This window comes from Tamandua tetradactyla, chromosome 3, assembly GCF_023851605.1.
Source record: "Tamandua tetradactyla isolate mTamTet1 chromosome 3, mTamTet1.pri, whole genome shotgun sequence".
In the NCBI taxonomy this organism is placed as follows: Eukaryota; Metazoa; Chordata; class Mammalia; order Pilosa; family Myrmecophagidae; genus Tamandua; species Tamandua tetradactyla.
Window position 1 is genome coordinate 59321813 of NC_135329.1, and position 13513 is coordinate 59335325.

Genomic DNA, 13513 nt, shown 5'->3' on the forward strand with positions numbered 1-13513 from the left:
GAGCCCTCAATCTTGGGGTTTGCCCCTATGAAACATTCCTGCAAAGGATAGGCTACGCCTATTTAAAATTATGCCTAAGAGCCACCCACAGAGAACCTCTTTTGTTGCTCTGATGTGGCCTCTCTCCAAGCCACCTCAGCAGGTGAACTCACTATTCTCCTCCCTATATGTGACATGATTCCCAGGGGTGTAAATCTCCCTGGCAATATGGGACAGAAATTCAGAATGAGCCAGGACCTGGCATCAAGGGATTGAGAAAGACTTCTTGACTAAAAGGAGAAAGAGAGAAATGAGACAAAATAAAATTTCAGTGGCTGAGAGATTTAAAACAGAGTCTAGAGGTTATCCTGGAGTTTATTCTTATGCATTATATAGATATACTTTTTAGTTTATGACATATTGGAGTGGCTACAGAGAAGTACCTAAGTTGTGTTCAGTAGCCTTGATTCTTGAAGACAATTGTTTAAAAATATAACTTTTACAATGTGACTGTGGGATTGTGAAAACCTTGTGTCTATCTGCTGCACCTTTTATCCAGGGTATAGACAGATGAGTAAAAAAATAAAATAGATGAAGAACAAATAAAAAAATAGGGGGGACAAATGGTAAAAAAAAAATTGGGTAGATGGAAAAACTAGTAGTCAATGAGAGGGAAGGGGAAAAGCATATGGTATGTATAAGTTTTTACTTCTTTCTTTTTATTTATTTTTCTGGAGTGATACAAATTTCTAAAAATGATCATGTTGATGAATACACAACTATGTGATGATTTTACACCATGTATGGAATGTATGTGCGTGAAGATTTATCAATAAAAATATTTTTAAAGAAAGCACAAGCAACAAAATAAAAAATAAATAAATAGAAATTCCTCAAAATCAAATGCATTTGTGCCTCAGAAGACTTTGTCAAAAAGCTGAAAAGAAAGTCAACTCAATGGGAGAAAATATTTAGAAATCACATATCAGATAAAGGTTTGATATCCTGTGTACATAAAGAAAACATACAACTCAACAACAAAAGAACAAACAACCCAATTATAAAAAGGGCTAAAGATATGAATAGACATTTTTCCGAAGAGCAAATACAAATGGCTAAAAAGCATATGAAGAGATGCTCATTTACATTAGCTATAAGGGAAATGCAGATCAAGGCTACAATGAGATATCACCTCATACTTTCAAGAATGGCTGCTATTAAACAAACAGGAAACTACAAACATTGCAGAGGATGTAGAGAAATTGGGTCACTTATGGACTGCTGGTGGAAATGTATAATGGTGCAGCCACTATGCAAGACAGTTGCAATTCAAGGTAATTCCTTAGAAAACTAGATATCAAGTTGCCCTATGACCCAGCAATGCCACTACTTGCTAAATACCCAGAAGAGCTGAAAGCAGTGACACAAACAGACATTTGCACACTGATGTTCACAGCAGCATTATTCACAATTGCCAAAAGGTGGAAACTATCCAAGTGCCCATCAACAGATGAGTGGATAAACAAAATGTGGTACATACATATGATGGAATATTACACAGCTGGAAGATGAAATGATATCCTGAGGCACATGACAAGACGGATGAAATCTGAGAACATAATTCTGAATTAAATAAGCCAGACACAAAATGATATATACTGTATGATTTCACTTTTATGACCATGGTAAAAGTAAACCCAGAGGCTTATAATACAGAAAGTAGGTGACCGGAGATACACTGATGCTAAAGATGGATGACCAGTTAGCTAATGAGGCAGAACTTAAATGTAAGGGAATGGATAGAAGTGAAGGCAGTTTATTAATGGATCTATAAGTAATATTGCCATATTGAAAGTGAACATGATTGAAAGGGTTTGAATAGAGCCAAGTATCCCACCAAATAACTACAAATAAGGAATTAATACTATCAGGGTATAGGGGTAGAATTACTATTGCATGCTATGGACTTGTTTAACAGGAAGACAGCAACAGCACCACAGCAAAACCTGAGTAAATAATTGGGGAGGGGGGAAAGGATAAGAATAAAGGGGAGGTCTGTATTTTCTACTTGATGAGGGTAAGTTTATTGGTTATGTTTCCCTTGGGAACAATGAAATTTGTTTGAAAGTGAGAGTGTTGATGATATACCACTAAGTGAGGACAATGTGAGACATGGACTGCTGACTCTGGGCATTATGCATTAGGTGGCTGAAGGATGCACTGACTAAGAAGCAGAATGATGAACAGTGGTATATACATATGATCAAATGTTGTGCTGCTACAGAAAGGAACAAAGTCGTGAGGCATACAACACTGTGAATGAACCTTAGGACATTATGTGATAGAAAATAAGCCAGAACAAAAGAGAAAGTATTGTATGGTCTCCTTTAGAAAATACAAGAAAATTGAGGCCTAGATTGTAAACTCTTAAAACAGTCACATTTGGTCCAGAACTGTAATTGTTATTCTAGATTTTGAGAGGCTGTGCTATGTATGTATAACCTGGTACTTCTCCGGAACTTTGGGTACCTGTGTGACAGACATCTAAAATTCAGAGTAGGAATTCTGCAGCTCTCAAAGTGAGCATTGCTACATACAGCAACTGTTAAAGAAATTGAAACAGAGATCAGGCTTCAGTAAGAAACAAGAACAAAGAAAACTGGGTCAAGACATTGCTTGTATTTTAGAATTTCACTCATTCATGAGACCAAAGGAATGGAGTTTTATTTTGACTAAAACACAAATTTTCTCTAGCACATAATCTAAATCAGCCTGTCTGGGTAAATCATTTAAACAACTCAAACACATGGAGCCCAAGAATGGGAATGAGGGCTTTATAATTCTGTATAGCTTTATGTAAGGCCTAGATACATTCCAGAGTATGTTGAACAGATGATTAAAAAGTATTGGCAAAATCCCTTGAGGGATGAGAGAAAATATATGTAACTATTAAACTTTATCACTGGGGAAACCCCTTATACTATCTCAAATATTAAGGACTCTCAAATCAATAGGCCATGCCCTTGATATTGAGGCTTGCTCTTGTGAAGCTCATTTATGCAGCAGAGAAGCTAAGCCCTACCTATAGTTTTGCCAAAGAGTTACTTCAAGAAGACCTCTTTTTTTTTTCTCAGATGTAGCCTCTATTACTCTAAGCCCAACTCTGCAAGTAAAATCATTACCCTCCTTGGGACATTATATCAGGAGTGACAGTCTACCTGGGAACATAGAATATTACTACCAGGAATGAGGCTGTCCCTGGTACTGTGGGACTGACAATGCCATCTTGACCAAGAGAGGAAAAGAATTAATAAGGCATCCGTGGCTGAGAGAGTTCAAATGGAGTTGAAAGGCTAGTCTGGAGGCTACTCTTACACAAAACTTCAGAAAGATAGTGCTATTTATCATGGTTTGCCAAACCCCAACCAAAACCATTCCTGCCAACCCTAAAGAACACCTAAGGCTCTATCTGAGATTCTACAAATGTTCCATGCACCTTGATTACTTTCCACAAACTTACAACCTCCAGAAGGGTTACTAGGCCAGATAAGTCCTGAAATCCAGTGGTGCTAGCCTCTCCAGAACATCAACTAGTTCCATCCCTCCATCCCATATTATCAACAGCCCTTTCCAACATGAAAAAGTTAGAATGGGAATAGCCCAAATACCCTTAAAGATTGGGAAAAAGATCAAAGGAGAAGGTGGAGCTACAACAGAGAAGATAAAGTTTTAACAAATGAGTATGACTGCTGAATCATTATATTGATATTTCTTTTAGTCTCCAGTATCTTGGAGCAGCTAGAAGGAAAACCCTAAAAATGTGGAACTGTAACCCATATTAACTCTGAAATCTGTTTTATAACTAATTGTTGTGGTGTGCTTTAAAATTTTTTGCTTTTTTTTGTATATATATTATTTTTCACGATTAAAAAAAACATCTAAGCAAACTATGGACTGCAGTAAATTGTAATATATGAATAGTCCTCCATCAGTTGGAAACAAACAAAATAAATCATTGTGTAAGTGAAAGAAACCAGACACTAAGTACTTTGTATCATTTTACTCCATTTATATAAAATATAAATATAAATTTATAGAGATGAAAAACAGTGTTTGCTCTGGCAGAAATAAATTGGTGGTTATATACGGCTTGAAAAGGATAAAGGGATTGAGGGGTGACTACTAATGGATATGAGGTTTTTCTGTTTGCAGTAATGAAAATGTTCTAAAATTGTGTTAATGAATAACCAACTCTGCGATTATACTAAAACCCACTGATTGTACAGTATGACTTGACTGTATGGTATTGACTGTATGGAAGTGAGTATATCTCAAAAAAATGGCTGTTAAGAAATGTTTGTACACACAAAGATACTGGTTCAAAAGTAGGAAAACTGAAAAATAATACAGTTGACAAAGAAAGGAAAATTTCAGAGTATCTTTTCAAATCTCTGTCCTATCATGCGTAATATGAGCATATCCCAGTCAATTGCCTGCATAATAGTTGGGATTCTTCCAACAACATATGTGCATTCTTTCAACATTATTCACTGGCCATGCCTATATCTAGGAATTCTGAGGGTGGATGGATTCCCCAGGATATTGCTGAGTAGAAGACACACTTTAAATTCTCCCAATGCGTCTTCTTATGGTGAATCTCTTTGAGTTGTGCAGTGACATGACTGTGGTTAAAATGGCCTTTGGCACATTTGACAATATATCTCTACCAAAAAGATCTTGTCTTGGAGGAAGATATAGTCCTCACTGGTCTAAGCTAGAGCAAACCTATACATGGATGCCTTCTTGCAATGCACTTTTTCTGTTCCATTTTTAAAGCTAGGGAGGTAATTTTCCTGTGATGTCTTATTCATTTTCCAGTTGTTTAAACTTTTTCTTAGCATGAAGGAGTTAGTTTTTCTTTAATGAGATATTAGAAATATCTGTGTCAGTTAGGTTTCTCTTACTATTCTGTTCAGTTCATCCTAAGATGATGAGAAATCTGGGTCTTAAAATGGGGATCATCTCAGGCAGAGGCCATTTGTCCTTACAAATTTAAGATATCATTCAGCTAGAATGATAAGAAAAGAAAAAAGGCATTAGGGGCTGATGTTGCAACATGGTCTCCTAGGAATTCTAAAACTCATTTTGGTAGCTGTTATTTTCCAAGCACCCAAAGGTGTAGGAAATAGAAAGACCTCAATATATGGGCTGTCAGTAGTGTGGTGAATTTTACCACCACCTCATTTTAGAGATGCAGATGTTCCAAGTAGCAGTCATGGAAAGCCTGCTTAAAATCTATTTCACTTGAAACTTTATTTTCTAAATGACAAAACATTAAGAGGAATAATGCTATTTTAAATGTCACAAAACTTCATATTCAGCAGAAAACAGAACCAAGCAGCCAAACAGAATATTTCTATGACTTTTATAATTAAATACCTTCCCCTCCATCAATTCTAAATAGCAGCACTCAAACAGGCAGCAGCCAGTCACTTACGGTCCCCATAAATCCTGTTCCAGAAATACATAATCCACATGGAAGTCCTTCTAAGTGGCAGAAAATATCAATTCAAAAGATGTAGAAACTGATATGCAACACTGAGTGCATGAAAGCCATAATAAAATGCCACCTATTCATGGGATTATATTTTGAGGGCTAAAGCAACAGGAACTCATATTTAGTACTTATAGTTTGAGTATTATTCATCTCAACCTGCTTCTCTTTGTCTTTCAAAGGATAAAGTGCAGAAACTAATGTCAAGTTGGCAACCCTTTACTTTGCCTTTCTATCTAAAAATTATCCCAAGTAAGTTAGATGATACAGCTAGTTTACACACAGAAGCTTCATTAAAAATTCAGTTCTCTAAATCCTTTTGCCACTCTTCTTTTGTTAGTGATGCTTAAATTCTTGGACTTTAGAGTCACATCATAAACACATTTAGAAACACCACTGATGAAAAAAAATCAAATGGCTACTGCATACCCCAGTGGAGATCAGGATAAAGGAACATCCTAATGCAGAAATGAGAGGGTGTGAAATGATGCCACTGGCACAAGAGAACCACATTTAACTTACCTTTAATGGGGAAAGAGACAATGATGAAAGAGGACTCTACTCAACTCTCCTCTTAAATATGAGTGAGACACTTGGGATTGCAAAGGCAACATTTCACGAGCATGTTGCTGCCAGGAGTAGAAAAAGTGGATCTTATCCCTCCTTTTCCTCCCTGTTCTAAAGTTATGGACAAAATGTTTACTTTCATAACTATTGTCAAAGAAGAAAGGAAATTATGTACACATGTATTCCTTCTAAAAATGCCAGCTCCTTGGTGATGCTACCTTGATTTCCTATTATATACTTTATACCTCCACCAATATTTACAAATTATTTTCTATATGAGTCATGCATATGCAGGTCTATTTCTCTTACTAAACTGTAAACTTCCAAAGCCCTGGGATGACAGTGCCAAACAGAGTACTTTATAAATGATAGATTCAAAATAAATGCTTCATGAATGAATATGGTGGTGTTAGCATCATGATGACTGGAAGTTATAATGGTGTTAAAAGTTCTAATAAAAGGTGAAAGCAAATAGATAAGAAGTCAACCTTTCTACTTAGTGATTCCCTTTACTCAACCTCTTTTCCTCATTTTATATTCCATTATTATAAATGCTAAGTGGAGGGGGAGATGCATTTAGAGAAATCCTCCTGGGAATATATTTTATATTTAGTATGTCTATTTTGATAAAACTCAAATAAACCATCTTTTGTATAAGATTTCCAAGGTGAAATAGCCTTAATAGGGACAGGACCAATCAGTCTAGACAGGCAAAAGGTTATCCCCACTTCCTTTGTCTCCTGGGCTTTCAGACGCCTCGGAAGAAACTCTCAGACTCTAAAAGCTGACAGTATGACTTCACAAGACTCTACTACTGCTTGCTGCTTATATAAAATTATCCAGAAGAGGAAAGATGGAACCCTAGATTCCTTTTAACTGAGAAGGAAAAATGGTCTTTAGCCCTTGTAGGACAAGGGTCTAGCCAGAGACTGATTAATGTGGAGGAGGAACAACTTCTTCAGAAACAAAATAAGAACAGGTTTTAAGCAGCGGCTGCTTCATCCACTCTTCTAGAAAACCACCACCGAAGAGGTTCAGGAGAATCCCCCCAATTTATGAGACGCTTCTCAGGGTATTAAATACCTACCTAAATGCATGGGAGACCATCTAAGGGGACAGGCACAAAACTGCTCACAGGAAGTCCCTCTATGGAAAGCGCTGAGACTGGGGACAGTGTAAAGACGTGAACATATTCGTGTTTTGCTTGCATAACTATAAATTAATGTTTAAAATAATGCAAAATTGTGTTTGGGCATAGGCTAGAAGTTGGAAGTGCCCTCAGGGACTGGAAGCCGCAACCGTCTTGGATTTGCACACTCCTTCTTTGCTGATCCCTGGTCCCTCCGGGATCTAACTCCTCTCCCGCCTGCCCTCCTGCGCTGTCCTCAGCCCCTCTGGGACCCCAAGCCGGCACTGACCCAAGGCCCCTATAGGCTCTAGTCTGGGCCATCTTGGGTCGGGGTGGGCCTTCCCGCGGCCGCCTCCCCTCGCTTCCGGGCGCCTTCCCCGAACGCCTGCAGCAGGTGCCCCAGCTAGCTGCGCAGGCGGCACATACCTGGGGTGGAAGGCACGGTCGGATCCCCCCATGGAGGTAGTGCAACTGTGGGTCCTACCTGGGATGTCGGAAGCTCGAGTTCGGATCTTGCGGCCTCCCCAAGGCTGGGCAGGAAGGCCGGCCTTGGACAGGGTTCTTGCCGTGCTTCGGGCCCCAGAGCGCGGCGCAAGCCCTTGCTGATCCCAAAGCCAGGCGAGAATGCGGCGCCAGCGGCCCGGAAGCAAGCGGACTGGAACCCAGGACTGGCATTGTGCCGAGACCCGAGCGCACAATGCATAGTCTTTTGCATAGTCATGAATCTGGGGATGCCCGCGGAGATGTAATGAATTATTCATGAGGAAGCTGCTGGCTAGTCCAGAAAGAACTCGTTGTTATTCTTGAGCCCGCGGGGCCTGGTTGGGCTAAAAAAAAAAAAAAAAGTTGAGATGCCTCCTAGAGAGGTAACTAGGAGCTGAGGTGAGGTCACAGTAGAAAGGGGATGCTTGACGTGGTTAGTTCTGTTGCCATCCTGAGGTTTTTTGTTTGTTTGCTTTAGGATAATATTGAACTGTTAAATGTTCATTAGTGGGAGTTGGAATGGGGGAAAGGTTTTTGAGACTTCTGTTTTATTTCAACTATAAAAGCAAATAAAGACCTGCCCATTTTGGAAAACAATAGAGGGTAGAGATTGGGCATTTAATGTACTCAAGGAGTACAGAATATTTGACAAGACTGATTGTAGAGGTTCAGAAATAGATAGCACAATACTAAATGAATACAGTATTATAACTATAATGAACAAGGCTGAGTGTGAGTATGGTTGAAAAAAGACTAGGGTCATGGATGGTACCAAAAGGAAAGGCAAAGAATAAAAACCAGTACTGTATAAATTACTGAAACCTAGAGTGGACAATGATGGTGGTTAATTGTAAAAATATAAGAAAGTATTTGCATAAATGAGAACAAGTTTGTTGTATGTCATTATCACAAGGTATTAAAATGGGATGGTCTATGAGAAGAATACAATTAATGCAAACTAGGATCTATAGTTAAAAATTGTAAGATTCTTTCATTAATTGTTAACAAAGGCAATATACTGAAGCTAAATATCAATAAGAAATGGATATAATGAAGGGATATAGTTTAATTTTCTCCCTGCTGAAATAATGTGGATTGTCAGTCAGCTCTTAATATAAAGTTTTAAAAAAAGTTTTTCTTAATCACCTGAGTACTCTGTCCAGAAAACAAAGATTTTACATCAGAATAATATCTTTGTTAATGTTTATGTTGGCATTGTCATCCTTTACTTCAGAAAACAAGTCTTCTCACTGTTAAGGGAAAAACTGTTACAAAAAAATTTGTTCTTTCACCTTGTATAAATAAGATGCTAAAATAGTTTAACCTATTGCCTAAGAGGTGTTTAGGAAGTATTACAATGGTTAAAAGAGATTTTCTATTCTATTGCTGGTTAAGTATGCACAAGTAAAATAATATTATTCATATATTTAGAGGCTGTATAAAATTCCTAAAAAATTGACAATATTCTCACTATCCATGTTATATCCTGATACTAATCTGTATGATACTAAACAGTAGTATGGTGTTGTTAATCTTGGTTTTAGTTATTCTTAAAAAGCTACAGATCATAGAAGTAGCCAAATTATCTGTTGCATTGCTTTGTTCTAATACTTCTCTAAAAGTATATGGGGTCAGCTATAGGTCAGAACTCCACCTGTAATAAGGAAAGACTTTTTTTAAATGGCAGGACAAATATATAAATTATATTTGTATCTGTTAATTAATGTAACTCTGGTAAATGTTTAAAAGTGAAACAGAACAAATCCTCTGCTATGGTTTGTTACTATAAAACAACTGTCTAATGTTTTTATCTCTGAAAATAGCTTCATTTAAAAATTCTTATAGGGCAGGCCACAGTGGCTTAGCAGGCAGAGTTCTTGCCTGCCATGCCAGAGATCCAGGTTCGATTCCTGGTGCCTACCCGTGCAAAAAAAAAAAAAAAAATGCTTATAAAATTAAAGCTTAGAGGGCAGTGTGACATTGCTCAGTGGCAGAATTCTCGCGTGCCATGCTGGAGACCCAGGTTTGTTTCCTGGTGCCTGTCCATGAAAAAAACAAACAAACAAACAATTAGATCATAAGCTTTAACTATTGTCTTCAAGTTCTGAAATGTTTTGCTCTTTGTATAATTTCATATTTCCCTAGAGCTTTAAGTATCTGTGTGACACCTGAGACTCAGATTTATTTCTTCAGCTCTGAAAGTCAACATAAGTCCATACAGCAACTGTTAAAATCAAAACTGAAAAACATCATACTCAAATTAAGGATGTGACTGAAACTGATCTGGTTAAAACTAAGGTCAATCAATATACCAGATTTTTAAAAAAAGTCTATATTTTAAAACTTTTACTTTTGTGTGAGACAAAAAGAAAAATATTTATTTTGTCCAAAATTTAAATTTTCTGCAGCATATTATCTAATCTGTCTGGTCAGTTAATTTAAACACCCTAATTCAGCTTTATTTGTTATAGAACCTAGAATAAGGAATAAAATCTTACTATTCTATACAAGTTAATGTTATACCATGATGCATTTCAGAGCATTTTGGGCAGAAAATGAGAAAGTGTTTGCAAAGTCCCTTGAGGAACTGGGGAAACAGAACTATTGAATTTCTCCACCTGGGGAATTCCTGACATTTTTCTTAAGCAAGCAGGGCTCCCAATATTATAAGCCAAGGCTTCAATTTTGAAGTTTGCCCTAATGAAATTTATTTCTGTAATAGCAAGCTAAACCTCCTTATGATTAGTAACAAAGAGTCATCTCCAGAAAATCTCTGCTGTTACTCAAATATGGTCTCTATGTTAGCCAAGCTCTGACCTTCCCCCCTATATGGGACATAATTTACAGGAGTATAAGCCTGGCCCTGGCATCATGGAACATAACTGGCCCTGGCATTATGGGACGTAACTGGCCCTGTCATCATGAGATGTAAGTTCCAAGGATGAACCTGGCCCTGTCATCATGGATTAGTTGACCAAAAATGGGAAAATAAATAGAGTTTCAATGGTAAGAGATTTCAAATTGAGTCAAGAGGTCGTTCTGGATACCACTCTTAGGCAAGTGTCAGCCAGATATTGCAAACTGCCATGATATGGCAAACCCTAACCAACATTGTTCTTGGAAACCCTGAAAGGTATCCTGGATTCTATAAAATTTTACTTATTACATTTGTTTTTCAGAAACTTGAAGCCTCCAGATTGTTCCAATACCAAAGAAGCTCTAAAACTCCGAAATACTGGGCTATCCAAGAACAACAACCAGTTTAATTGAATCATCCTTTACCCCTTAATAACACCCTTTTCAGCCTTGAAGCAGTTAGAAGAGTCATCTCCCAGATATCCCTCATGATTGAGAGTTAATTATCAAATGAAGGGAGGAATTATAACTGAAAAATCAGAATTTAAGGGATGATTTGGGTTACTGAATCATTATATAGACATTCCTTTTTTGCTTTCTGGTGTATTGGAATAAATAGAGGGAAATACCTGAAACTCTCATTTGTAATCCAGTTGCCTTCATCTCTGATAATGATTGTATAGCCTATGTCTTCTGCCCCTGTGATTGTAAAAATCTTGTGACTAACCTTCATTTGTACACAGTTATCCAGTTTTTCAACTTTAGAGTCTTGTAACCATTAAAGACAGCCCTTAATCTTTATTTTGAAAGGTTTTGGGTCAGCCCAGATCTAACCCACCCCAAGCCCAAATTTATTTTGATAACCAAGACTGGATCTAACAAAAATCTGCCTGCCTGACATATGCAGGAGCTTAGACGTTAACCCACAAGTCACTTATATCCCATTCTACCATTTTCTTATATAGGTTCTCTGACTAAGCATGTAATCAATTTGTGCATGCTCAATAATATGATCACTTCTAATTACATCATCTGTGGCCCCTTTGCTCATTATTCTAAACCCTACTCATTCTTTTCTCTAATAAAACTCTCAGAATTACTATAGTCCTTGGTGACAAAGTTTTTGGGCTGTTAGACCATCTGTTCTACTATGCACGTAGCAGTAAACTGTTTCTCTCTTTGAAACCCTGGTGTCTCAGAAATTGGTTATTGAGTGTGTTGGACAAATGATTCTCAGCCTTTGTACAGTAGCATAGTGAGGAATACTTTAAGAAAGAAAACTACAAATGTCTGTATTATTTTCAGTTCACTTACATCTTGCCTGCCAGGGTCAGATTCTTTGATCTGATAGTTTATAAATATAGGAAGTGAAGAAGAGAGTGTTCAGTCTCTCAGAATAACACATGATTTGGATTTCTCATTAATTTTTTATTCCTTGGGGGCTATGTTCACTTATTATAGGATCTAATATATGAGAATAAAATCTACAAGATTTCATACCATTCAGAACCATGAGAATTGACCTTGAGATGAAGTGCCTAATTCCTGGCATTCTTAGATTTCTTTCTCAAGTTTATTCTTAAATCAGCTCATCTCAGGCATGATGAGCAATAGATATTCAAAGACATTATTCAAAAAGTGATATTCCTGAAAATTTTCTGTCATGAACATAAGAATCTTGGTTATCTGATGATGACCTATTTTTCTGTTAATAAACGACTCTAAAACTGACTAAATAAAAATAAATATGTGATATCCAAACAAAGGCCAAAATCAAAGAATACAAAAATCAAGAAATCAGAGTAACCACACTGGTTTGCTTGGCCTCTTTGTAAATAAACAACAAACAGAAGTAACTTTTTGCTAGACTTATGGAAAATAAAGAAAGTTCTGTTCAGTTTCCTTACTGTTGCCATGGGAATCATTCCAGGGTGTGAGGGGAAATGTGAATTTTTGATGTGGATTTAAGGCAGTGAGGAGCATCTGCAATCACCGTAATGGTTTAGACAGCACCTCTTGCTGGACTTCTGAGATCCCTACTTCTCTTTGAGCCCTACTCTGGGGAACTGGGCATGGGTGTACCCTGCTTTAGGCTGGCAGTTACCCATTCTGTTGAACCATCCTGTATGGGTCACTGTATCTGAGCCTTAATAAATTCACTAATAAACTGTGGGCATCTCCTGACTGGACAGGTGCAAGGGGGATGGAAGAACTGAATTGGTATGGACCCTGCAGAAGGAATGAGTTAAAGGAGTTGTGTGGGGATGGGAGTCAGCAGGATCTCACACCCATTCCAGTGAGAAGCCCACACATCAGCCAATCCCTGGCAGTCTCCAGATGCCTACTTTAGACAGAATGATATGGGAGCAGGGAGAAAGCTCTCTGGCTCCTGTTCTTTCTGCTGGTCTCCCCATCATGATATCTTTGATGTTAGTTCTGCTTAGGAATCCAGATAATGTTGACTCAATTTCTAGGAATTGAATGATCTGAACAAAATTTCAGTGATTAAGCCTTATAGCCAGAAGTGGCATAAATAAAGTGAATCTTTGTTGGAGTTGGGACTCTAAAGACAAGATATCCTGGGAAAAATTAAGGGATAAAGAAAGGTGGTTAAAGGACATTAACCATGATTAATTATGTGGTAGAGTCTCAGTAGAATTGCGTACTGGGAACACAAGGAAAGACAGATAATGAGTGCTGGGGCATGTCTGTGTATTGAGATATGTCATGGAGGAGCCAAAATAAATACTGCTTAGAAGTTGTACATTGGAAACAAATTTCATCAAATTGGTGAAAGTTAGTTGCATGTATTATCCAGAGTTATGAGAGTTTTTGCTAATTTTTTATTTTTAACATTTCATTGCTGTAGTAATTCATGAAACTCCCCACTATTATGCTCCCAGGAAGGTACACAAATTTTTGTGTTATGCAGCTCTATCCACAGA

The 13513-nt window shown here is 37.5% G+C and overlaps 1 protein-coding gene and 1 long non-coding RNA gene across 6 annotated transcripts in view; one reads left to right on the top strand and one right to left on the bottom strand.

The window, feature by feature from the left end:
* Positions 1–8073, bottom strand: part of LOC143677338 (uncharacterized) — a 124191-nt gene extending 116118 nt beyond the window's left edge. For both annotated transcript variants that reach the window (XM_077153201.1, XM_077153200.1), the window contains exon 1: positions 7714–8073. In XM_077153201.1, coding sequence (XP_077009316.1) covers positions 7714–7950 — 237 coding nt within the window. In that variant the 5' untranslated portion in view covers positions 7951–8073. The remainder of the gene's footprint in view (positions 1–7713) is intronic.
* LOC143677345 (uncharacterized) overlaps positions 1–13513 on the top strand; it is an 83955-nt gene that overhangs the window by 65187 nt on the left and 5255 nt on the right. For 2 of the 4 annotated variants that reach the window (XR_013172515.1, XR_013172517.1), the window contains one exon: positions 10892–11313. The exons of the other annotated variants lie outside the window; for them this stretch is intronic. This is a non-coding gene — a long non-coding RNA (uncharacterized LOC143677345). Of the gene's footprint in view, positions 1–10891; positions 11314–13513 lie in introns of those variants that run through there. 4 annotated transcript variants of the gene reach the window in all.